We start from the raw sequence: 27,786 nt of genomic DNA on the forward strand, positions 1-27,786 counted from the left end.
TAATATATATATATTATAAAAATATATATTTTTTGAAAATTGTTATTTTTGGAGTTTACATAGAGATATAGAATATAAAACCACTTGAATTGTCTTGAGGGCTACAAGATAAACCATAGATATCCCAATAATGCCATCAAGTTTTTGACCAACTTTAAACCACTAAGCAAAAAAAGAATGCACATTGATATCTGCAGAAGTACAAAGCGACTGCCACCTTTTCAGTCACGTCATTTACAGTTACGAAGATGCTCTCTTTGAGATTTTTTCCTATTTGCACCCTGTGTTATCTATCATTAATGACGCTGTTTTCAAATGCTCCAGCAATTACAGATTTCATAGTTGGTAGGCATGTGGTATCTACCTGCTCTTTCTACCTTTGTGCCCTTTTTTTATTCATTCTGCTTGGCCCAGAATGGAAAGAATCTACCTTGTTATTAAAGAGGTTTTTCAAAATTATTATTTTATTTGACTATAAGACCTTATGATGTATCCATAGCAATCATTACAATACCCATATAAAAAATAAGAAAATATGCTTAGGTTATATGATTTGGGACACCTTGAAAAATATTACTTTGAAAACTCTCAGAATTAGTTATTAGATATATAAAATAACTAGTATTGAGGAAGCAAAAGCATACACAAATCTCTTGTGTATGAGCCTCAAATCTTTTTCCATATTTGGAATATTTTAATTTTGCATTTATTACAAGAGGAAAGTAAAACTCTACTTTGCTGAGGATTAGTTCACAGGCACTTTGGAAATACTATTATGAATAGACTCGTGATCTTTGTGGTTCTGACACTGGCATTGACTCTGGGACATCGAGGAATGAAGTTGATGTGACCCTCAATTATTTATTTATTGTTATTCGTTTCCTGTGCATGGACTTCATGGTTGACTTTTCATTTCCCTTCATGAATTCTATAAACCTTGCGAACAGAACAAGCAATGATAGGTGGGGAGTGGTAGAAAGCAAAGCCTAGAAGCTCAGCACACCCTCCTTTAGTGACGCTAGTGCAGCTGCAGGTGTTGTTCATAAAGAAAACAGCACCACTCATTTACCGTCAGGGTGTGTGCTGTGGATTATATTTCCAGTAATGATAACAGTTTTGGAGGGTTTTTGTTCGTTTTTATTTGTTTTCTTGTTTGTTTGAACCATGGGCAACATAATTCTCTTTTCAACTAGTAGCAAGTGTATGTGGCCCTCTTTACTGAGGTCAGAGACTTGGCTTTGACTGTGAACTGATCTCTTCTGAGTGTGAAACAATAAGATTACACCTGTAGCATAACACTCATTACTGTATCTTTTTTCCATCTTAACCAACCACCAAACTTTGTTTTTCTAAATAAACATCATATTGAAATTTTTAGCCACTGGTGATATTTCTATTATGGAATTTGTATATAGGCATCAATGATGAATTTTCACCTAATGTTTACTTTTATGTAGTAGTTTATTATTATTGTATTTTAATAATGGGTAAATTAATAACAATATATAAGAAACTGGTAGCATACAATTAATAATAAAAATAGCAAAGAAATTATTGTAGTGAATTTTATATTCTGAATTTCAAAGGTTATTTTATTCCCCGAGTAATGTTAATCTACATACTAATTATACTTGTGACATTATTATTCTATATGTGAAGATACTTGTGCTGTTAACTTTCGTCCTATGGCAGTGTTTTTCCTACATTACATATATAACAGCTATGGCAGGGTTTTTCTACATTACTTACGTGTTAAGTTCATCTTTGGATCTTGGCTGTGAGTTCTGCTTATCAGAACACTCTTTGCTCTTTCTCCCTTGTCTATAAGGCCGGCTAATAGCTTTGCTCAAAATCAGTCTCTGTCTCTGACGGTTGCACACAAGTTGCCTTGTCTGCTCCTGATATTTCCCAGCATTCCACATCTTGAAGTTATTTTTAGTATCTGGACTTCCTTTTTAGAAAATTGGTCTGGGGAGTTTGCGTCCATTTTACGATCTGTAGAGAATTAAGATCTTTGAAATTGTAGCATTTTAGAAAATCATAACAGCCGTTCATAATAGTACTTTATTTTTATCTGTAAATACATGCTGGCAAAGAAGAAATAGAGGCTCTGAGTGACTAAGACCAATTTAGGAAAGGCAGCACTTGTGTGTCTTTTAGGGATTGCTGGCCAGTCAAGCAGAGAACAAACAGTAAATGAGAGGGAAATCATAATATTCCTTGCCGTGATCAGAGGACCAGTGTTCAGTCGAGGACGAAAACCAAACTGGACAGGTAGCCGATTATCAGGGACTTCTGTAGAGGTAGTGAGGGACCACACCACTAGGACATTATCCTGTTACTTGTAGTGACTGACGTGATTTTGAATGTTATTTAGAATGATGGCAAGATAGGAGAAATTTAGGAAGATATGGACTTAAAATTTTTTAATTCAGGTGATCGCCATTTATTTTAAGCCAGCTGATTGTCAAGTGTTTAAGACAAACACAGATGCTACCTGGTATGCCCATGGAGACTAGCAGGAAGAAGGTACTTTTTACATTGGTGTGGAACAAAACTTTAAACAGTCATGATAAAATCCAAGCTCCTATAAATGGTGCATTGGTTTATAATCATGATTAATTACTCATGTTATTTACAATGTGTTATATTATAAAACTTAACCTATGCTATCTTAAATGGGCATTTGGCTTGTGGGAAATTGGAGGTCCAATAGATGAAGTACTATTTGGTTAAGAGTTATGACATTCTCTTCTCCCATTTCTATAATTAAAACAATCTTCTCTTTCTAAAGATTTTAAGTCAAGTTCCAGCTTGTGTCAGCTGCTGCATAGTATAGAGGTTCTTAATATACTTGATAGACATGTTTACATGTATACTGTATAGTTTATGAGTGTTGCCCTAAATAATCAAGGACCCAAGTTTCCATGTGCAAAATACTACATTGCATGAATATAATGTATTTGCTCTGTGTTTGCATATGGTGAATTGTATTAAAACACAGAGGTATTTAAAGCACTTTTACTAAAGCTAGTAATGTTTCTGTTTAAAAGTATATAATAACATTTAATAACAATTTTAAATAATAAAAACCTGCCATTTTAACAGATTCTATTCCTACTAAATTATTATTTTACAAATACCAGGTAACTTTTTTTAGTTATTTGAGCCTCAATGTCTTAAGGAGGCTGGTAGTGAAGACATTTCAGTTTATTTTAGAAACGTGAAAAGTCTGATAGGAAAGGTCACACAACTATTACATAGCAAAAATTCACAATCACTTTTCCAGAACCCACGTCCATTATCCTTTATTTCTAATTACATGTTATAGTGCTTTATAGTTTAGAAAGCAGTTTGTATTCATCTTATTTGAACTTTGGAATAATCCTGTGCTGTAAATTGAATAAGTATTAGTTTAGTGATTTTATAATCTGATGGTCTGGCAGTCCTAGCTACAGCCAATAGACAAGAAAAAATAAAAAGCATCCAGATTGGAAAAGAAAAAGTAAAGTTGTACTTTTTTTTTAGATTTTATTTATTTATTTTTAGAGAGGGAAGGGAGGGAGAAAGAGAGAAAGAAAGAAAAAGAAACAATGTGCAGTTTCTGGGGGCCGTGGCCTGCAACCCAGGCATGTGCCCTGACTGGGAATCGAATCTGCGATGCTTTGGTTCACAGCCCACACTCAATCCACTGAGCTACACCAGCCAGGGCTAAAATTGTCCTTTTTAAAGATGACATGATCTTATATACAAAAACTCTAAAGACTACACACGTGCGCGCACACACACACACACAAACTGGTGAACTAATGAATTCAATAAAGTTGCAGAAAACGAAATTGCCATACAAAAAGTGAGTTGCTTTTTTTATATACTGACAGTAAACTATTTGAAAACAAAATTAGGAAATAATCTCATTTACAATAGCACCAAAAAGAATAAACTATTTGGGAATAAACTTAAGGAAATGAAAGACTTCTGCACTGAAAACTGCAGAACATTGTTGAAAGAATTTAGATACAAACAAATGGTAAGATACCACGCATTTGTGGATTGGAAGATTTAATGTTAAGATGTCTATATCACCCACAGGATCTACACATTACATGCAGTCCCTGTCAAAAATCTCAGTGTCATTTTTTTTTACAAAAATAGAAAGAACAATCCTAAGTTCATATGAAGCTACAAAAGTCCCTGCGTAGCCAGAACTATCCTGAGGGAAAAAAAAGAACAAAGGGGGAGGCATCATACTTCATGGTTTCAAAATACATTACGGAGCTATGGTAATTAAAACAGTGTGCCGCTGGCATGAAGACAGACATATGAACCGGTGGAACAGAATCAAATGCCCAGAAATAAACCCATGCATGTATCATAGCTTATCTCCAGCAATGTTGCCAAGAATATGAAATAGAAGAAGAATGGCCTCTTCAATGATGCTGGGAAAAACTGAATATCCACATGCCCTTAGATTACCTGAGATGCAAAAATCAACTCAAAATAGATTAAAGACTTAAATGTAAGACCTGAAACTGTAACACTTCTAAAAGAAAATGTAGGGAAAAGCTTTATGACATTGGTCTTGACAGTGATTTCATGGATCTTGACACAAAAAGCACAGGCAACAAAAACAGAAATAGATTGGAGGGACTACATCAAACTAAAAAGCTTCTGCTAAGCAAAAGACACAGCCAACAAGATGAAAAGGCAGGCTATGGAATGAGAGAAGAAATGTTCAAACCATACAACACAGAAGGGATTAATTTCCAAAATATCTAAGGATTTCCCACAACTCAATAGCAAAAAATCTAATAGCCTGATTAGAAACTGGGCTAAAGACTTGAATGTAGACTTTTCTCCAAATAGCATTAACAAATGACCAACAGGTATATGAAAGGATGCCCAGACTGACTACTCATCAGGGAAACTGCAAATCAATCTACAGTAAGATATCATCTCACAGCTGCCGAGATGACTTATCAGAAAACAGAAGACAAATGTTAGCAAGAACGTGGAGAGACTGGGATCCTTCCCCACTGCCGGTGGGAATGTAACGTGGCTGCAGAAGTAGCAGAGCAGCAGGGGGTGCTGTGTGGCATGAGGAGACATTGAAGAGTGATTAACATGGGCAGTTATCTGTCTCAGAAGATGACTTACATTGCCCGAACTTTTCTAACCTCTAGAATTTCTGTTCCTCTTCAGGCCGTCTAGAATACTTCAATCACTTTGACTAACTGACTTTTATCTTTCAAACCTCAAGTCATATGTCACCTTTCCAGAGGCATTTTTCTTGCTCATTCTGTTCAGAATCCTGTGACTCTATAGCTCATCATTTGATGTGTGGCAGAATCACTATCTGATATTATCTTACTGGATAATTTGTGTTTTCAATCTTCCCACAGGAATCAAAATGGACCTTGTGTTATTCACTGCTGTGTCCCCAACTTTTAGCACAATTTCTGAAATGTATGATAAGTCCTAAATGAAACCATAGTGGCAGAGTAAATGAACGGACTTGGGGTCAAGGGTTTTGTGGGTAAGGAGGGAGAGTGGTGAACCAGAAGAGGACTGTGTGTGTTGAGCACCTGCTATGTGCCACACACTTGTTTAGATTTTCCTTTATTGCCTCACTAAAGATGTTACCCTACTTTAAGGAAATTGAGGCTTAGTAAAAACAAGCAACTTATCCACTGTCACAGTTGGATAAGTAGGAGCCTTTTGGGTTAAAGAGATCATAACTCATAGATGGTGGCAGACTGGATTTCCAGTTTCACTGAGGAAGAAGCTATTTTCCTTTAGACTGGAAGTCTCCCAAGACAGTGTCAGATGCCAGCGGAGTCGGGAGAAGGGAAACACCGTTGGGGCCAGGTAGAAGCCGTGTTTCCGGAGTCATCAGGGTCATCTGCTGGCCTTTGGATTCTTACTGGTTTGGGTCCTATACCCAATCAGCTTCAGTGGAGAAAAGGTCAAAATTCAACTAATTGATGTAAAAGTTGTTTTTATGAGTTTAAATCAGGGTCAGCAAACTGGCCCATGGGCCAGCTTGCTGCCTGTTTTTGTAAATAAGCTTTTACTGGAATAGAGCTGCCATGTTTGTTTATATTGCCCATGGTTGCCTTTGGGTCACTAGGGCAGAGCTGAGTAATTGTGATGGTGATTGTATGGCAAATCCTAAAGTATTTTCTATCTAGCCTTTTATAGAAAACTTTGTCAATCCCTAACCTAAAGCATAGTTAGCAGCAAAACAAAAATAAAACCAATTATTCAAAAAAGCTAATGATAAAAAAGTCCATAAAATCACAAGATTATAGTGGCCAAATTTCTAGCTAACCTTGATCATCTAGCCAAGGATTGGACATCCCTGAATGTCCTTTTTTCTGTAAACCTGTGCGTTTTTTAATTGCAAAATTGTTAATCCAGGTGAGATAATTGTTCTCTTTCGAAATGAACAAAAAGCTTCTTTCATTTCAATGCAACATTAACACTCTGCCTTCAAAATGAGAGAATTGACATCTCATTGCATTGAATTGTATATGTCCTGTATGTCAAAACCCATCTCAAAACTCTTACGTTTTCAAAGAACACTTTCCTGAATAATTTAGAACCACTACGGGAGAGCAGCAGAATTTCTGTTTTCATACACAAACATATTTGATTGAAAATAAAGACAGTTTATAAATCTGCAAAGCAAGTATAGTATTTTGTTTAGTTTTATGATCAAATAAATGTAATTCAGCAATCATTTATTTCTCTTTCTTTGGCAGGCTCTTCCATAGCTCAGGGTTCCATTGTGACATTAATAGGACTCTCTGTGGAAAGGAATCGGGAGTAACCTAGTTGTTTTGCTGTGCTGTCCATGAGATGCCACAGCTCCTCTGCACTTCCCTTATGGATGATTATCTGGCTTCTTTGTGAGCACGTTAGTTCACAAGTGGAAATGTGTGTGAGTGTTATCTAATAAGGGAAAGAATGAAAGAAGAGGAAGCTAGTATATATCTGTTAAGTTTTTATTTTAATCGAATTCCAGCTAAGGAAAGAACATGTACAGAGGTACAGAAGAGAAAGAAGTTATTTTGGTTGACAGTGATCCACTTTGACTTATGTAAAGACGAGAGTGGTTGAGACTTTAAGACCATAAGGAGGAGTTGAGGTGAGATATTCAGAGGGACTTGATCACCATGACAAAGACTTTGGGTTTGCTCTATGGGCAAAGAGGAGTGCTAAAGAACTTGAGTGGGATGACTGAAGCTGCAGTTTAGGAGATTCACTCCAGTAGCATCACGTAGGCTTAATGAAGTAAGGACAAATAACAGTCATGAAGTCAATTTAGGAGGCTTTTACATGTCCAAATAATCTGAGCCTGAAGCAGAATGGGAGCAGTGAGAATGTGCAGCACAGAACAGAAAGAAATATCTGGGTAGAATTTGTAAGACTTTTGTATCTGGAAAAAAAATTAATTAAATGATAGGCTAAAGTTTTGACGTTAGATGGTGATGAATTAAACAGACATGAGGAGGTCAAGAAGAGGAGTATGGAAGTAAACGCTCATGTTCATCCTTGAACAGGTTGAGTTTCAGATGTTGGTGCAACACCCGAATGAGGAAGCGAGGCAGTTTAAGTTCTGGATATAGAGCCGAAATGTGTTTTGTTTGTTGTGGTGTTTTTCTTTATCTAAAATGAAATTTTTTACCTTCACTCTTTAGCTAGTAGGTTGACTATTATTTTTCCTCCTAGCGTTTAGGAATTATTAATTATTAGTTTCTCATTGTTTGTTGTTACTGTTGAGAAATCTATCAGCTGTTCCTTTTTGGTAGCTTTTAATATTTTTCACTGTCTAATAATGTATCTGTGTATGGATTTACGGTCTGTTCTGCTCAGAACTTATTTTGTATCCTGCATCTAAGGAATTGTGCCTTAAACACTTTGTGGAAAGTTCTCAGGGATTAGCACTTCGATATTGTCTCCTCATCCTCTCAATTTATTCTCGGTAGAATTCCTTTTAGATGTATATTGGACCTTCTCATTTTATCTTCCATGACTACCACACCTGTCTTTTATATTTTCCATTTTATTGTTTCTCTCTGCTCCATTCTTATAATTTCCTTGTATTTTTCCCATTAATTGTCTCTTCAGCCATTTCAAATCTGCTGTGTAAGCTTTATGATATCTTGAGCATTGATTAATGCAAACTGTATTTTTACCTCACAGTATATAAGACATTTCTTCAGTATTTATATATTTATACAAAAGGTTCTAATACTATGTAAGCTTGCTTTAGCTCTCTGCTCTCTGCACCCTTTGTATATACTTTATTTTTACCTCAGTGTCTTCATTGGACTGGTATAGCATTTTGTTGTAATTATTTTGCAGCTCTTTTTATTTCTTAGCAATACATAGAATAAAGATGTATCAGTGGAGTCTTAGGTCTAAGAAATCAGTATGTTTTACTAGGCACAATAGGTTTACACATGTTCAGTGAATGTGCCGAGACTCATACTCCTAGAGCTGCCCCAGAAATTTCTAACATTTCAAAAGTAGTTCTTTTACCTATAAAAAGGCAGCATGGGTCAAGTTCCAGTTCCTGTGTCTTCAGCTGAATTAGAGCAGATCAGTGCTGCTGGTGATCTCGTTCTAATCAGAAGGCCTGACAAATACATATACCTTAGTCAAGTATATTGGATAAATTTGATTATTTGACACCATTTTTTAAAACATTTGTCCATGGAGAAGAGAAGCAATGAAATAAATGACACTGAAATAATTTTTCTTCAGAAAAGGACATTTGTCATGTGTAGTATTTTAGTAGTAGTAATTTCTTATTTTACACCAAGTAATACTTACCTTTGGGTATAAACTTAGTCTTCAAACAGCTATTTGTCTGTTAGCAATGTTGAACATAATAACGTGTTTAAATGATCTTACTCAAGTTTCATTCATAAATTAGCCAGATTGAAAGTATCAGCTTTTGAGTCCCCAGTCCCTTATCCCTGCAGTCCATGTACTATCAGATATTTAAACACTAGAAAAAGTGTAATCTGTTTTTAGGCTGTGTTCCAGTAGTTCCAAGTATGGATCACAGAAAGACGGCCATCCTGTTAACTGGAGCAAGAGGAAGAGAACAATTAGATGACACAGTAATGTTCTGAGACGTATAAACAAGACTTTTTAGAGTGATTTTTAAATTTCTTGACATCAGCATGTGCAAGTTAAACAGGGTCTGGTCCATGGTATTTCCCCTCGAGAGCTTTCTTCCCAAGAGGGATGATAAAGTGAAGTAAAAACGCCACAGGGGAAGTGAACTGATTTCTAAACATATCATTGATTTTTTTAACAATATATTTTATTGATTATGCTATTACAGTTGTCCCATTTGTTCCCCTTATTCCCCTCCGTCCTGCACACCCCCTCCCACCCACACACACCCCTTTCGTTCATGTTCATGGGTCGTACCTGTAAGTTCTTTAGCTTTTACATTTCCTAGACTATTCTTAACCCCCCCACCATCTATTTTCTATTTACCATTTATGCTATTTATTCTCTGTACCTTTTTCCCCTCTCTCCCCCTCTGACTTCCCTGCTGATAACCCTCCATGTGATCTCCATTTCTGTGGTTCTGTTCCTGGTCTGGTTGTTTGCTTAGTTTGTTTTTGTTTTTGTTTTAGGTATGGTTGTTAATAACTGTGAGTTTGTTGTCATTTTACTGTTCATATATTTTTAATTTTCTTTTTCTTAGGTAAATTCCTTTAACATTTTGTATAATAAGGGCTTGGTGATAATGAACTCCTTTAACTTGACCTTATCTGAGAAGCACTTTATCTCTCCTTCCATCCTAAATGATAGCTTTGCTGGATAGAGTAATCTTGGATGTAGGTCCTTGCCTTTCATGACTTTGAATACTTCTTTCCAGCCTCTTCTTGGCTGTAAGGTCCCCTTTGAGAAATCAGCTGACAGTCTTATGGGAACTCCTTTGTAGGTAACTGTGTCATTTTCTCTTGCTGCTTTTAAGATTCTTCCCTCCTCTTTAATCTTCGCTAATGTAATTATGATGTACCTTGATGTGTTCCTCCTTGGGTCCACCTTCTTTGGGACTCTCTGAGCTTCCTGGACTTCCTGGAAGTCTCTTTCCTTTGCCAGATTGGGAAAGTTCTCCTTCATTTTATGTTGAAATAAGTTTTCGATTTCTTGCTCTTCCTCTTTTCCTTCTGGTATCCCTATAATTCAGGTATTGGAACATTTAAAGATGTCCTGGAGGTTCCTAAGCCTCTCCTCATTTTTTGAATTCTTGTTTCGTCATTCTTTTCTGGTTGGATGTTTCTTTCTTCCTTCTGGTCCACACCATTGATTTGAGTCACAGTTTTCTTCCTATCACTGTTGGTTCCCTGTGCATTTTCCTTTATTTCATTCAGCGAAGCCTTCATTTTTTCATCTAATTTGTGACCAAATTCAACCACTTCTGTGAGTATCCTGATTACCAGTGTTTTGAACTCTGCATCTGATAGGCTGGCTATCTCTTCGTCACTTAGTTGTATTTTTTCTGGAGCTTTGATCTGTTCTTCCATTTGGGCCATTTTTTAAGTGCCTAAGGCATGTTCTTCTGAAAGGACTGATGTGTCCCACTGACTCTGAATGTGCAGGTAAAAATGCTGGAGTAACTCGTCCCAGTGTAAAAAGTCTACCTGCATCCACACAACTGCGGTTCCTTAGAAGAAAGTGCGTTTTTGGTGGAAGGGATCACAGCTCTTTCTTTCCAAGTTTTCTACCTGCCACGTTCCTTCCCTCTGGCACCTGATTTTTTTAAATGGACAACTGATCAGTTACCTTTAGATGAGGGTACAGTATTTCTTCAGGTTGTTATGTAATGAAAAGTGGGGTTTTAGCCCTGGCTGGCGTAGCTCAGTGGATTGAGCACGGGCTGCGAACCAAAGTGTCGCAGGTTCGATTCCCAGTCAGGGTACATGCCTGGGTTGCGGGCCATGACCCCCAGCAACCACACATTGATATCTCTCTCTCTCTATCTCCCTCCCTTCCCTCTCTAAAAATAAATAAATAAAATCTTTTAAAAAAAAGTGGGGTTTTAAATGTTTTAATACAGTTGATTAGGTATTGTTTAAACTTGAGCATTTTGTTAGAGTCTAAGCCAGTGGTCTGAAGGTGCCTTCCAGAATGATTATAAGATGCAATATGGTAGGTGTAAGTCAGACTTCCATTTTAAAATTGTTATGTTAATAGACAATTTTGCTTTACAGGTTTGTTTTTTTTTACATTTTTAGAGACACATCTGAGGCTTTTAATCTCTGTGTTTGAGTAGTAAGTAGTACTGATGGGAACATTTCTGGAGCTCAGATAATGAACAGTGGGTTTTTCTGAGGATGAGCAGAGTAACTCACTGTGATTCTTCCCTTGCATGAGGAGTGAGAATGTGGTCTTAGGGGACCAAGCAGCACAGAATACCATGGAAGTCTAGAACCCGGCACCTCCGGTGAATGAGCTTTGACTGCTTAGTCAATAATGACAGAGTTTGAAGGACCACTCACACTCCTTGAGTTGCTTTAAGTCCTTTTAAATAGCACATCGTAGCCTTTTAAATATGTCTTAGTCTTTGCCTTTTTAATATTCCTGTTTCTAAAATTATAAGAAAATAGCCAAAAGTAGGAGTTACATTGATGATCTTAAATTTGTGTGTTCCCTTTGTTGACGTTAAAGTCATTGTCAGTGTGTGTGAGGGGAGTACCCGTCCCAGGAGAGATGCGAAAGGATTCACTGAAACAGTTGACAGACAGACGTGTGGCCCTCTCTGTGCTTTTGTGGACCACGTTGCCGAAGCGGTTCAGGGCGTAAGCAAATCACTTCATTTGGATTCTAGATTCCGTGCTCCTAATAGCTTTTAAATTTATACAGTTTTTGTTTAGCTGTCAAAATATTTAATTGTATCATGCCCAAAGGTGTAAAGCTGTCAAATAAATCCTAGTTTAGGCATAAACATTTGCGAAGTCCCCTGTGCTACTACACCCATCGCTGTTTCTGGGCAGCTTGAGAACCTGTCTGTGGGGAGAGGTGTGTCGAGGAACATTAACTCAGCAGGTACAGAACAACATTGGCCCGATGAATTGATGATTACTTGTAAAACAGCAGGTAGTAATGCCCCCAGTCTTTGTAATTCTCCTCTTTGTAAAAGAAAGCAGACTGAGAGTATGGTGGATTCTTGGGGTCAGTATGCAGTGTAAGAAAGCTGTCTTTTTGCAAAAATATGTACTTTCTTTCCTTGACTTAACATTATTTTTGTTTGTTTGTTTTCTCTTCAGAAGCAAATGTACCTCATTCACACCTTATGCTCCTCCCTCTTACTCTAGAGTATCTTGCTATTAGAAGAATGATCCTAATGACACAAAGGAAATACATTGATCAACATTTACTATAAGTTTAAAGTTTCCTATGTAAAACATTTTTTTCCAGATGCATTAATGTGATTGGCAAGTTAAAAAAAAAGTACCTATTTAACACGTACATGCAATGTTGTTAAAATATTTTTAAAGAAAGGGAAAATATTAAAATTTTAATTACCCTTATCTGGTAATTTCATAAGTAAAATTTTTTGCTGTTTGATGACATTATTTGGAGATAGACCGTGGGCATAAATACTGATGCAGACTTTACTAATGCAACATTCACTAAGAGGTAGGGGACTAAAGTAAATTAGTTCTACTTTGAAGCTTTTATTTTCTTCCCTTTCAAAATGAATGGGAAGGTCCTTGAGAGGCCTTTGAATGAAAGCTGCTTTTCATTAGTGCCACCAAATACCTACTTGAAAGAGCTGAGTTCTAACTGAACACCCACACAAGAGAAAGGGAAAGCTTCCTTTTTTCTACTGGAGGACCATCAGCTAAATAGCTCTTGGCTTCTCTTTTCCAATCAGGTGGTTTCACATCAGAGTTAATTACTCCCGTCATTTATTCTAATCACCCTTCTCTTATGGCTAGCTGCATTCTGTCATGGGGTGGCATCATTTGAAGCCAGTTAAGTTTGAAAACCACTGCAGGGTACTTGAGGCTCATTAGTGAGGCCTCTCCATGCCTGGCTTTGGATTTGCTCCCTGATTAACTCCGCATCTCTCTGCCTTGCTCCCCCTCCCGCCACCCACCAGCCCCCACTCCTCAACTCAGTTGCTCTAAAGAGGAATGTTTCAATTAACTCTTGCCTTGCTGTTTGTCTTTGCACCTCCATATTTAATAAAAATGTAAATGCCTATATTGCTAATAATGTATTTAATATATTCTGGCCTTACAGCTGCATCCTTTGTAGTGAAATTAACTGAAAAGGTAGAATTTCTACAAAGGAGAGTTGTATTTTTGAACAACAAAGGAGGAAAATGGTGGTCTCGCAGAATAAATACATCTATGTCCTTGATCAATTTGTCCTATCCTAACAGAGGCAGAGTTCTGATTTTAGTGCCCGGTGTGTCGTACAGCTTATCATAGAAGTTATCTGAGAAGCTGAAGAAATATCTCAAGTCAGATTTATTTGTTTGACATCGTTGTTTATTATTATAGTAGTTTAATTTAGAAGTGTTTGCCAAGTAGCACATTTCAAAGCTATTAAATCACAAAAGCAAATAATGTTTGTGCGGTGCTTTTAAAAAAAATGAAAGAAAAACATGTAATCAGTGTCCTGAGTAGTTTGAGACAGTGTTATTACATAAAGCATTTAAAACGTTTTCCAAAAATTAACAAAATCATATATCGAGTTTGGTAGTTAAATGAAAGTGTTTATTTAAATAAATATTCAAATAAAGAAGATAATTTTCTCTGTTCTTTTTACACAGTAGTTTCATTTAAAGCGCTCATAGTTCATGGAACAACACAAAATATGATACACATTAAAATACATGAAATCATATTTTTTAAGTTGATGTTCATCAATTAGCAAAATGAGCTCTTAATGTTAATTCTCATCTCAAAATACTTTAATGGATTACTTCTTTATAAGAGCTTTTGGACCTAACAGTTAACAAATATGTTAGTATTCTCTATTGTGCTCTAATTTTTTAATTTGATTTTTAAAATCTCCTAAAGAATACATAATTAAATTAATGGAAAAGAGACCTAAAATATACAGGTTTTTTTGAATCTCTGTTATTGAGGGTCTACTATGTGCTCAGTTCCAAGGATGCAGATATAATCTCTGCGTTCAGGAATTCACATTTTATGAGGAAGACAGAAAAATAAACTGCAGTACAAGGTGAAAGTTTTAGTTTTAAGAAGCTATATGTAAAAGCAAAAACCATTTGAAAGAATAATAAAATCTGTCAGTAAAGCCTGCAGGCTGACATGGTGTGTCAGATTTAGTATATGATCAGCTTACTTAATACCAGTGTTACTAAATGATATATGTGGAATCCATTAAAAATAATCCTTAATATGACATGGTTCCATATTTTTAGAATTTTCATAATGTAGCTTTGGGATAAACCATCCTGTTTCGGAAAGAGGTGTAGTGGTTAGGACCATGTCTCTAGGGGTCAAGTGTGGGTTCAGGCTGCCAGTCTGACACGTACTGCCTGGGTGACATCAGGCAGTTCATGTAGCACTCTTAGCCTCATTTATAAAATGATTTTTAGAAATGTGCCTACCTCATAAGATTATTGGGAAGTTTAAATAAAATAACCCATGTAAAACATTTAGCATAAAGCTGAGCACATCATAAGTGCTCACTAAATGTTAAATGCTGCTGTTATTATCACATTGTTGTTTAGCTGACCAGTGAATTTCTTCCAAGTTGGTCTTCTGATACATTTTCCTTGCATGATCTATTGTCTTCCTGAGCCTTTGTCAGGTTTAGGATTGACATTATCTGCATCCATCTTCGTGATATTGTTCAGGAGAAAATAAAACCTTGGAAGAGGATACTGTGGTTTCCACTTCACTTTTTCTTCTCTCCCTGTCATTATCCTGTCCTAAATTTGATTTTAGTTAACAAACTGCAGACCTCTTATTTGCAATGCCTGGCAGCCACAGAAAGTCTTCAGATTTTCCAAAACTCGGCCCAATTAGCATTGTATCAAGTGTTTAGAGTTTCTGTGGTCAATTTCATGCTATACAAAGCTTTAAGATCATAGTTCCTGAGTATAGACACAGAATTGTACTAAATCACAAGAATTTCTTAAATGCCATTCATTCATTCAACAGACATTTATTAGGGGGCTACTGAGTAATTAGGTCTGTGATCACAAAATTGGAAGAATATGACACCTGCCCTTTGGGGCTGTCATTATGAAGATCAAACAGACATGACAGTAACTAATTAGAGAAGTAGATTAAGTGATATATTTACTTATTTATTCAATAAATATTTTGTGAGTGCCTACTACCTATTCATCTTGGGGACTATAACACTGAGAAAAACAGCATAGTACCTGCCCTTTTCATGTTTATTGTTTAGTAAGGAAGATGGATGATAAATAAGAAACTAAACAAGTAAATATATAACTTGTGATAATATATAATGTAGTATAACAAATATAATAATAGATGTGATATGTACCATGAAAGAGAAACACAGGCTACCATTACAGCGTTTAACATTTTATTTATTCATTTGTGTGAGTATAATTTTTTAAAAAAAATTCTGAGACAAAATTGACATATAACATTATATCAGTTTCAGGTATACAATGTCATGATTCAATATTTATATATATTGTGGAATTATCACAAGTCTCGTTAACATCCATCACCATACACAGTTATAATTTCTTTCTTTTTTTTTTCACTCTGAGATCAAAAGAAGAAATGCCTTATTTTGCTTCTTGGGGAGATTGGGGCAGGCATAGTTTCTCTTAACTTGGGAAACTATGTTTGGCCATAGTCTTTAAGAATGAGCAGAAGTCGGCCGGGGAGAGAGGGAGATGACGGAAAGGGCATTACAGGTGTAAGAAGCTGCGTGAAAAAAGGTCTTGTTGTAGTACAGAACTAGAGCTAAACTTAATTCCGAAGGTAACAGGCAATATGTGTGTAAGAATACCTGTGGAAAGGTAAGACCACAGGGAGTGCATATGAACAATAGTCAATGCCTTTGGAAGTAAGTAATGTGGACGTTTTTCCTGGGGTAGTGGTACCCAAAAGGTGGCTACCAGACCTGGAGCATCAGTTTTCCCTGGGAACTTGTTAAAAAGGCACATCTTGGGCTCAGCTCTAGAGCTTCAGAAGCAACCTCTGTTGGGGGCATCCCAGAAATCTGTGCTTTAACAAGTCCCCAGGTGACTTCGGTGCGTGCTGCACTCAGGTGGAGAAAGGCCACCTCGTGGAGAGGAGAACCATTGAAAGTTTTCAGGGGAGTCATGACACAGCCAGGTTTTAGACAGCAGTTAGTACAGAGGATGAATTGAAGAACGCACATTTTTTTCATTTTTGATTTTATTTTTTACTGTATTTTTTTCCATTACCATTTAGTCCCCGTACAGCCCCCCACCCCACCGCAGTCACCACACTGTTGACCATGTCCACGGGTCCTTTTTGCTCGATCCCTCCACCCCGTGACTGCACCCCTCTCCCCTCAACACTGTCATCCTGCTGTCCATCTATGAGTTGGAAAGGGAAGGTTTTAGAGATAAAGAGAACAGTTTGGCTGGTGTTAGAATAATGGAACCAAGAAGCAGTGAAACACAGAGCCAAAGACAGTCAAAGTGGAAGGAAACGGAAGAATGAACTTGGAAAGCACTTTGGAGGCTCGTTATCTGACAAGGCTTTGGCGTGAGAGGAAAAGAAGTCAAGATGAAGGCCACAGCTTCTTGACTGGCTCACCGGGTGGGGGCCTACACCCTGGTAATCCAGAAAAGAAGCGAAAAAGAAGTTTGAAAGGAAAAACCATTCATTGTCTTTTCAATACATTAGCTTCAAGTTACTTGAAGCACACACCGAAAGAACTAGGCTGATGGGCAGGTAACATTTTGGACTTGACTCTGGAGAGGGTAGTAATTGACCGGGAAAGGTAGTCGAAGTCTGGCTCATCCAGCCCGGGACACGTCAGAAACAAGGGCCTGGGCCTGAATCCTGAGGAGAACGGACACTGGAGAGGCAGACAGAGGAAAAGGACCCTGCATTGAAAAGCGAGGATGCGGAAAGGGAATCTGGAGGTGGGGTATCAAGGAAGCCTAGAGAGGAGAGATGTAGAAATGTAGATGCCACGATGCAGCGAGGTGAAGTGAGGAAAGGTGAGTGTCCATTGGGCTCAGTGAGACGTGGTAACCTTAGCAAAACCATTGTCGGTGCGTTCCTGAAACAGGAAGATGAGAGATTAGTTAAGAAGTTGAAAGAGAGGTAAGGAAGCATCGATAACAAATTTACTTAAATCTTTCAAGAAGTGCAGGCTGTTGAACTCATATTGCCCAGATGGTCTTGGCTGCATAAAAATAATTAAAATGGACCCTGTTAACTAGACATTATGCCACTGATAATTCAGAAAGAATCAGACCTACAATTTATTGTGATTTAGAGAATCCTAGGCTTTTATCACAAATGTTCAGGAATTTCTAGGAGTGGACAAACAGAAGCTACTTCCATCTGCTGCTAAAATGAGGTGTTTTTTATGAGGTTTATGAATATATCCACATTGTCTACATATTGAATATATCTGACTTTCAGTAAATGTTCTCTATAATAAATTGTAGCCTATGTCTATATGATAGTTCTTAACATATGTAACTGATACAGCAGAGTGGATAATATGCTAAGAATTCTAACAAAGGACTTTTAAAGATAGACCGTCGTTGGTAGAATGAGCCCCTTACCTTTATTGTTAGGAAGGTCGTGGTGCCATCTCTCCTGTGCAGCCACATCTTTTCAGAGATCTGTAACCGGCTAAAGAATATACACCGCAGGACACTTCTGTTTCACACTTGAGGATAGGATATTGCTGCTGTCGGGTCCTAAGGTATAGCCATTCTTTGTGAGCTGAGAGTTAGAATGACCTTTTCAAAACTGCATCAAAGGTCATTTTGTAGTCTGAGGGTGCTTTGTGCTTGTAAACTTCACCTTTATTTGCAGTTAAGAGAAACTATTTTTTAAAAGGGTTAAATACAGTTAGTCCCTGCATTCTATCTTACATCAAAATACGGTAAAAATCTGAGTGTAGATTCAGTTTGGGGAATTGAATAGAAAGCTTTTCTGTCCAGTGTTGTGACCACCAGCCACCTGTGGCTTTGAGCACTGGAGGTGTGGCCACTCTGAACGGGACATGATGTGCACTGCCAGCGTGAGACACATGCCAGGTTTCTAAGGTTTACTACAAAATAACAGTCTTATGTGTGTTTAAATGATATATTTATTTTTCTGATTAAATATACTGTGTTAAAATTAATTTCATCTGTTTATTTTTGAAAATGTGGCTACTAGGACATTTTAAACTACATATGTGATAGAACACTGTATTTCTGTTGGAGAGCACTGGTAGAAAGTTTTGGTGGTCACTGTGCTATCCAGAATTTTCTGTCTCTGACATCCCAGTATTGAACGTGAACATATTTTAATATTTAAGTGGTATATATACAGGGTCAGGCACAATGTCCCTTTTTTATACATAAGAATTTTTATTACAAAATCATAAGCATGTAATTCTGTAACATAACAATATCACACTCAAGCACACCATATGACATTTTAAGGTGAAGTGTTCAAATTGCTGTCCGTCTCGTGTGAGACGCTCACGCACCCTACCAGCCACACTGGATGGTGTTACTGCTGCCGGACCCTGTACTTCTGCGGGAATTAACAGCCCTAGATCCAGAAGAGGCTTAGGGTTAACTTCAAATCTCTAAAAGTCCAAAATATTAATACTAACTTCAAAACAGTTCATCTTCTACCACACAAACGTGTTCCTTTTCCAGTGTGATGAAGGCCCAGAAGGGAAGGTTGAGTGTTACCCCGAACCCCCCCTCCATGCCCTCCCACATTGGTGGTCAGTTGGCGTGCAGACGTCGCTTAACTCTTTCTAAAGTCTGTCCCCTCCTCTTCATCCCACTGCCCCTGACTTGAGGCTCTCAGGGCATCGCACACTGACTACTGTAGTCGTCTTAGAAATGGATGACCTTTTGCCTTCCTACCCACCCTCGGGAGAGGCATCTCACCTTGTTATCCCCAGAATCTAGCACAGAACAGACTCTGTAGTAAGCACTCAATAGATGTTTGTAGATTGGATGTCAGAGCTGCTGATATTAATCAAAAGTTGCAGAATGAAAAAAAGACTTTTAGTCCTACATGTAATGTATGTATATACAATTGCACACACAAAGTGAGTGCAGATGTAATTCTCTGGCTGAACTTGTCAATGCTTTAAAAGTTATTCAGCAACTTTTGCATTCATATTCTTTAAGTTTTCAGTGTTTCTTTATTGGGTATTCTTGGAAGTGATGATATACTAAGTATTCTGTTTTGCCAAGGATTTTGATTTGCCAATATAAGTTTTTGGCAGTCAGTCCAGGGGATCATTGGTGCCATGAAGACAGCTCCTTGTTTTTGTCCGGGGTCCCCATGGGATTAAACTACATCTGGCAATAAGTAGGGATTTGGGTCTGGCCCTCTTCAAAGGCAAGAGACTGCTAGTATTTATCAGATCTGTGTGGATAAGTAAATGGGAAGGGATTAAATTTTTTGGTTTTGTTTTCCTTCCTTTTGTAGCTAACTAGAAAATGAACTTCTAGAAGTTCATACAACAAATTAATACATTTTTTTAGTGGTTGTTGAAGATGAAAGCTGTTTTTTTCCTATACCTACGTGGATAATTGAGAACTTTAGATTAATATTTTAATTACTTAAGTGTATATTTTTATAACTAGTGTATAGAGAGCCTAACAGCCATTTACAATGCTCAGAATTACTTTTCTAGAGATTTTAACATCCGTAAGTATAGGATATCATGGTTGGCATTTGCAGGCTCTTGTTGCCTATTTATCTGTGAGGGAAAGTTTACCCAAAATTGCTTTCTGAGGAGAAACTCAGCCCTGTCTTAGGATCGGCCGCTGTGCCTTCCAAGTGGAGGTGGGCCTTCCCCTTCACATTTTTAAGGGGCTGTTGGCCTGTGACTCAGTTTAGCTGATGTTGAAGCCTGTGGCTCTGCGTTGAACTGACAGAATCCAATGGCCACGTTCCAGGTACTTGTCATGGAGTGTAATCTAGAATTTACCGTGCAAAGCCTCACCTGAGAGAAATAATGTTTATGCAGGATTGCCTGAAGAATATGCAGTCTTTCCATTTGTCTATACTTTAAATCTATCCAGGATTAAGTCAGTCCCTCTGAGAGTCACATACCTGGATTCCATCATATTGCCAAGGGAGGAATTTCTTATCTCAGGAATAGAAATAATGTGTTTTTTTAGGCCATCTGGTTTATTTTTACATTATGGTCATATTTGACTCTTGTAAGTGTTCGTGTCTCTTTCTTTATGTTGCCTGCTAGAAAGCTGAGGGCCAAGTCCATGGTGCTCTTTTAACAAGTCTACACGATTTCATGGTGTGATTTTTATGTGCTTATTGTTTTTGCATTACCTTACTTATGTTGTTTATTTTATCTTGATGACTATGCATTGTTGTGAGCTGTAAATTGTTTTTTTAAATGAAGTCATGCAAATGCAAACAAATAATAAAATAGATAGGTGTATCTGTTCTTTAATTTTATATAGCTGTTCACCATCCATTCTTACAGAACAGAATTTTTTAAAAGCTCCATCTCCCTATGTGTATTATACTATAAATAGTTTAAAATATCTGTATATTATGAATTCCTAGATTTTAGATTAAGAGTGACCTAAGGTTGAAATGTTAATTAAATGTTTTAATGTTCTATAGCTCTAAAGAAAATAGTTGGATAAAATGTCAGCATATAGGTCTATTTTAAACATTAGAAAAAAATCATCTCCCTGAAAAGGAGGGTAATTGTACAAGTTTGCCTAATCCTTTTGATCTTGGCACACAGCAATACAGACTTCAGTTGAGATTAAAACTATGAATTTCAAAGGAAACATGGCCTTCAGTGTGTAAAATATATAACAGCTGGTTGACTAGCCCATTTAAAACTACACAATAACAATCGTAGACAGAATGATTCTCCTGCCAGAAGATGCACGAGTGCTTGATGGTTATATCAAGATGTGGTACTAACTCACACTTTTCTTTAGTAATGATAGAAATGGGGCAATGAGCGGGGCGCTGTGGCGCACCATCTCTCCTCTGCCCCACAGTTCAAGGGCAGTTTAGAAGCACACGACTCCTTCTAGTGATTGCTCTGTCTGCTTTTCAGCGCAAACGTCACTGTGTTGTTGACTAAATTTCATTGTTTGTAACTCAGATATCTTTTTATTTTTCGTAGCATCCAATAGTTGTTTTTCTTTTTTCCTAAATCCTTAATCCTACCCTTCCCCCCTTGATTCATGACTTAGTGTTTTTAATGTCACAGCTTCACACATATTTTATGCCCTCAAAGTTAAACTTTTCCATGTAAGTATAAAATCTGTCTCACGTTTTGTTACATATTTATATGAAGGTAAATATCTGAATTTGGAAGCATTGTGATGTATGGGAGAATGCTAATTCATGTTAGTATGTAATTCATCAAAATTTTAATATTTTCACTATTGTGCTTCATGTGAACAAGTACTAATTTTTAATAGGTTAATTAATACATCTTTTAAAAATGAGTAATACGGGTTTGTCACTTTTGACTAATCCTATTTGGAAAGTACATTTACATTCAGAATTTGTATCTGTTATGAAAAGAAATGTTGATTTTTCTGTGACCTTTGTTTTTTTGAAAAGATTTTGATATAACATAGCAAATTTTCTGTTTTTTTCCATTTATTTTGAAGAAGGAAATTACAGGTAATGAGAATTTTGCTGAAGTTACTTGGATTCATCACAATTCCAAAGCCAGCACCGAAGGAGTTAATGTATCTTATTAGGGGGACAGGAAATCTGGCAACTATTGCAGAAACGAGACCTAATGGTGCACACAAACAATTTGTCAGTCTTCTTAAATGTGAATAGCTTTCCGCAAAGTGGCTGCTCTTGCTTTGTTTGAACAGGCTAAACTTTTCCTTTTTGGACTTTAAATCTTAGAAGCGAAATGTGATCCACATATTCAATCAAAATCATTTAATTCAAAGCATATTTTGATTGGAACAAAGTTGACATGGAAAGAAACTCTAGAATAAAAAAGTTGAAAGGACTTTATATCATATATTTAGCAGGAAAATTTGAAACAGTTCTAATTAGGCTGAAAAAAACAGCTTTCTTCAATGTAAATTACAAAGGTCATATATCAATGTTAAGGAAACATTACCACTAGTGTTTGAAATCCAGCACATGCAAACATAACAGACCAGTTCATTTTAAATGTGTGTGTGTATGTGTGTGTAGAAGGCTGTATTACATGTATTTGAAATGAAAAATACTTAAAATTCCGACTCCATAATGTTGTATATTACATTCTTGCCAATCCAAACATTAACTCCTTTGAAACATATTACTATCTACATTCAGATGAATTAAGACTCTTAATTATAAATACAATTAAAAATATATGAAACAAATTCTTGTTTTTTTTCTTCCATAGAAAATATGATTAAATGCATCTTATGATCAAATGCATATCACGTCAAGAGGGTTAGTCAGAGGTTTTTATTTTATCTGAAACTTACAGATCCATCACTGTGTGTCTCGGAGCCGGAAAGGGCGCTCTGGGAGCTCGGGAGTGCAGTGGTGGGGATAGGTATGCAGAATTGTGCGTCTGGGCTGGCTGGACGGACCTCTTTCCTTCTGGTTACACGATTATTTCTGCATATAAAGTTTATAGATAACATTTGTTCTTTTTATTTGATTTTTTAATGAAGATCAGTTATCCTTTAGATGTCAGTAGCTTTTATTTAGTTGTTTTTTTTTAAATGATGTGGTATGAAAGCAAAGTTTAAATAAACATTAGCATTAATCTTGGAATTAATTACAAGTATGAGAAGCACAAATAATATACAAGTAAGGTTTCGTGGTCTCAAGGTAAACAATTACCATAATTGAAATTGGTAATCTTGATTTTACGTAATTTTACATTAGAGAAAATTTGATTATTTGAAAATGTAAGGAAATTGTTAGTGTATCTCTAAACCATGCATTAGATTAAACACATAGTTAATGCCTTTTATTTTTGAATTTTTATTCTCAAATAGCTTAGAATTTCTTATAAAAAGGAAACTATTTCTACATCAGTTATTATATTATTTGGCTCCACTGTAGGAAACACAAGTAATTTTATACAACATTTTTATCAATAAATAATTCATTTCCTTAATGGTTTAGTTTCACAAAAACATAGATTATATTCTTTCAATGAGATTTATTGTTAGACAGATTCATATATGTTATAATTATTTCTGACACAGGGTCTTACGAATGTGTTAATTTATGAATAATTTACTATTATCTTTATAATGTTAAAGGTTTAATTTGCTGATGTTTCAAACAAATGAAAGTTACTAATAAGTGTTTGTATTTGACATCTGTATACTGTACTTTTTAGCCTATCTCCAGTGTTCTGGTCTCTGTTTAATAGATCTCATTAAAAACCAGATATCAGCCCCCAGACAGTTTGTCAAGACTAATATGAGTCCCCCTGGGTTGCTCTGACAATTTGTGTGAGGCTTCGTGTGATAGTCTTTTCATAGTCTTATTTGATCCTTAACAATTGGACATTAGTCACTGATTTATTTTATAATAACTCAGATGAGTTGCATATTATTGTATTGTGTTGGACATTTCAGTGGATTTTCTTCTTTACAAATTTTACTCAAAACACACATTGGATGTAAATGATGTATTCAGCCCGCTAGGGGAGTACTAAGGGTTGATTGGTTAGTTTGGGAGCAGCATGGGAAGCCTGTTACTATCCCCTAGCTGCAAACCGTATTTAACTCCAGTCTTAATGAGGACTGTCTGTCCGAAAGCTTCTGAAAAATCTCAGATGCTTAGCGTGCCACTGGCATGCATTTATTTGTGGCTAAAAATGTGGATATGAATAAGTAGTTTATAAACAGAGTGTTTTTTAAAATCTTAACATATAAAGAGGAATTTAAAGAATTTTTAATATGTTTTATGATTTATATTGTGTTTTTTGAATCTGAAAAACAAAAGTTATAAAATATAATGCTAGGGTACTCTATTTTGAATTATTTGGGTTTTGTTTTCTTCAGTAATTTTTTAATCTTTGTCTTTACCTCTACCCTCCAGTCCTTAGTGAGTACGTTGGTTTATTGTTAAATGTTTTTGGTTAGGCAGTTGTCATTCACTGATATGACAAGAAGGTTAAAATCCTAAACTGACTTTGTACTGAAATGTACTAAAACTTTTTGGAATTCTCTCATATCCTTAGCAGTTGTTCTTTTTTAAAGCTTTAGTGTATTGCAAAAAATGCTTGAAAACTGCTCATGATATTTTCATTTTAATTTTTTTTTAAATTTATTCATGAAAGTAACATGTTTATCAACCTCTGGAAAAGATGTTGCCAATAATTCCATGATAACTGTCAACCCCTTGGGGACTGACCAGCATGACAGGGGGAGGGGGGGCTGACCCACGACACTGGTCGCCATCTCTGCATGTGTGTTCGGGGCGTCCTGTGAGCACACAGTCTTTGAGTTCAGCGTTTGTGGTTTAACATGATGATGGGCGTCAAGATGTAAAGGTCTCCACATCTCCATCTAACCAACTGCCCCATTTTCAACGTGCCTAAAGAAGTAATCAACATTAGTAAAACTCACAGTTCTTTGTCTGATGGCACTTAAAATAAAATCACCCTAGTTTTTAGGGCTTTAATATTGAGAAAATTCATTTGTACTATGTCATTAGCTGAGCCTTCTAGAATTTTATAGTCTCAAATCACAACACCACGGGTCCTCAGGAGACTCCTGACTGTTTTATCTTATTAAACAATTTTGAAATCATTAATTTTTAATTAGCTTGGGTGTAGGGTTTTTATAGTTTCAGTAGTGTGTGTATATGAGCTAAACGTTTTTTATTTAAAATACTGGCTGGAGTATTATTTACTTAAATAAACGAAGGTTCTTCCTGAGAGGACATACTGTGAGTTTGCTTTTTATGGTTGCACTTTTTTTGTAGATTCAGAGATAGAGTTTTTCAGCAGTTTATTGACTCAGATTTTGAACAACTAAAAAGGATGTAAGCTTGAGGATATGTATAGGTTCTTCCCTGATTGAAAGTTCTAATTAAGTGAATTGGAGAAAATTAACTGAAATTAGCTGTCAGAAAGTCACATTTAAATGAGTGATGAGCTAGTCTGGCAGTAAACATTTAAATGATATAAATTGCCATTTAAGTGTATGGTTTAATGTTTGTCATGCATTAATGTGACATGAGACTGCAGTGACAATCAAGCAGCTTGCTCTAATTTGAACATATTTAGGGCTTTTGTGTGGAGTGCACTGCACACAAATTAAGACAATTGCTGTTTTTATGTGTCACTTTAAACAAGCCCCCCCCTCCGCATTTCTACCCAAGGCCTAAGTTAATGAAACAAGCGTATCGTTTTGGGGTGCAACTTGCATTAATAGTTCCTGGATTTTTTTTATTGATTTTAAATCCATGTACTTTAAATAGGAATTTATTTAAAGTTATCATAAGCCATTCTCTTCTTATTCAAATAAAATATGAAGCAGTTTTGTGCTCTCTTAGCTGTTTACTAAATTTGTAAGTATGAGTTTTATAGGAAATCCAAAATAGTAACATTCACAATTGAAACGAACTATTTTTTAGTTATATTTCATTGTGGTATACTTTGGAATATGAGAATTGCCTAGAGTTTTATTTACAAAATTTTTAAAAATATTTTAAAGTACATCATATACCATGGAGCCATGTTAAATGTTATTAGTTAAAAGAAATACATTTGAATTCATCCAGAAACATCTTTCTCATTCATAGGCATTTATTTTAATAAAGCATATATGTACAGAAGTGTACCCTTGTGAACTAATAGGAACTTCTTTGTTCAGGAGATGGTTTATGTCTTACTGGTGATAGCTTGCTATAGAAGTTAGTCAATTTTGTTTTAAAACCAACAGATTTCTTTTTTATGTTACTGATAACATAGCAAGTCACACCAAACATGACACAACCATACACTTGTTCACCTAAAAGTAAGAATTTTAGTGAGATGCATTACCTAAATATAACTTCAAATTACTCCTCAGAATTAGAGTTTGAGAGACGTCTGATTTGCATCAGAGATAAAGTAGTCCATAATATCAAACTTTCATGTTGGAATAATTTTGAAGAATAATAAATCATATAAATATGAATACTCATCTGAAAAATGAGTCCCCAGTTTTCTTAAAACTCTTGAACATTTCTAACTTTATTAGATTCAGCGAACGTTGGTACCTGTCATGTTCCGAGCGCAGTGCTAGTAACTGCTGTGCAGTGATGAACTGGAAGTGGATCCTGGGCCCAGCATTTCCACTGAATACTTACGTTCATTTATTATTTATTGGACACTGTTCTGTTAATAACATCAGATAATTTGGAGTAATTTAATATTAGTACCTAGAATAATAATTCAGTAATTATAAGTATCCCTCCCAAGGTCTAACTTGTTGGCATAAAAACTCAGTTGAAATAATAAATGATTTGGTTACCATTGTTGCAGTAAACAACAAAATGTTTATATTTAGAAAAATCATAAGCATCTTAAGCGGATAGTAAGCATGTGATGTTTTCACATTTGCTGTCCCAAAGAAGTGTTTACATTGTCTGACCTTTCTTCGGAGTGTAAATCGAGTGCCTGCCAGGCCCTGAGCTACTGGTGGGACCCAGAGAACCAGCCCTGTGCTCGCTCGCAGAAGGTAGAGTAATGCTGACGTCGTAACCGTAACCCTCTGTTACAGTTCCAGCGTGAGTGTACTGGAAAGACTCTAGTTATTAGAAAAAAGAGAACAGATTCTGGTGGGAAAAACCACATCAGAATAAGTCTGTTAACAGTAAATTTAACATTAAACTTGACTGCTTGTTCTAAATGTCTCTACACATTTTTAAAATAGAATTCAGTGTAATATTATGATCTGTGCCCTTTTTTCAGGCCCTGGAGAGTGAATTTGTTTCCTGCCAGCTTCACCAGTGGATTGATCTTATTTTTGGCTACAAACAGCAAGGACCAGAGGCTGTGCGATCCCTCAATGTGTTCTATCACCTGACCTATGAAGGTGCTGTCAATCTGAATTCAATAACGGATCCTGTATTGAGAGAGGTAAGTCATCCGACTGGGCTAGCAGGTATCTTTCGACTACAACGGACTAGGTACTACCTTCCTCTGGCTTACCTTTTACTAATGATGAAGCTGGAACCAGACGGCTGCAGTGACTTAAGCAGGATAGCCTTGCAGTTAGCGACTTGGTTGGGCCTTGAACCCAGGACTTTCCTCCAACAAAATGTTTGACTCAATATAAAATGAGAGCTTTTGTTTCCTTTGTCTTCCAGTCACTTTATTTATTCATTTTGCTGTTGTTGTTGGCACTATTACAGATGTCCCCCATTTTACCTTCCTTATCCCCCAAACTCCACCCCCCGCCCCCCCCCCGCCCACCATGGCCTTCCTCACATTGTTGTGCATGGGCCATGCATGTAAGCATATATGTTCTTTGGCTAATCTCTTCTAGTTTGAACCGGTTAAGGGATAAGTAATCAACTTATAGTTTTTATAACTTTGAAGGCTACTTACTAATTTAAAGTATTAGGAAAATAA

General features: G+C 36.4%; 1 protein-coding gene across 4 annotated transcripts in view; it reads left to right on the plus strand.

The window, feature by feature from the left end:
• Positions 1-27,786, plus strand: part of LRBA (LPS responsive beige-like anchor protein) — a 513,768-nt gene that overhangs the window by 418,774 nt on the left and 67,208 nt on the right. For all 4 annotated transcript variants that reach the window (XM_045831330.1, XM_045831331.1, XM_045831332.1 and 1 more), the window contains one exon: positions 27,124-27,291. In XM_045831330.1, the coding sequence (XP_045687286.1) occupies positions 27,124-27,291 (168 nt within the window). The remainder of the gene's footprint in view (positions 1-27,123; positions 27,292-27,786) is intronic.

This window comes from Phyllostomus hastatus, unplaced genomic scaffold (assembly GCF_019186645.2).
Source record: "Phyllostomus hastatus isolate PE091 unplaced genomic scaffold, TTU_PhHast_1.1 phas_contig_159, whole genome shotgun sequence".
NCBI lineage: Eukaryota > Metazoa > Chordata > Mammalia > Chiroptera > Phyllostomidae > Phyllostomus > Phyllostomus hastatus.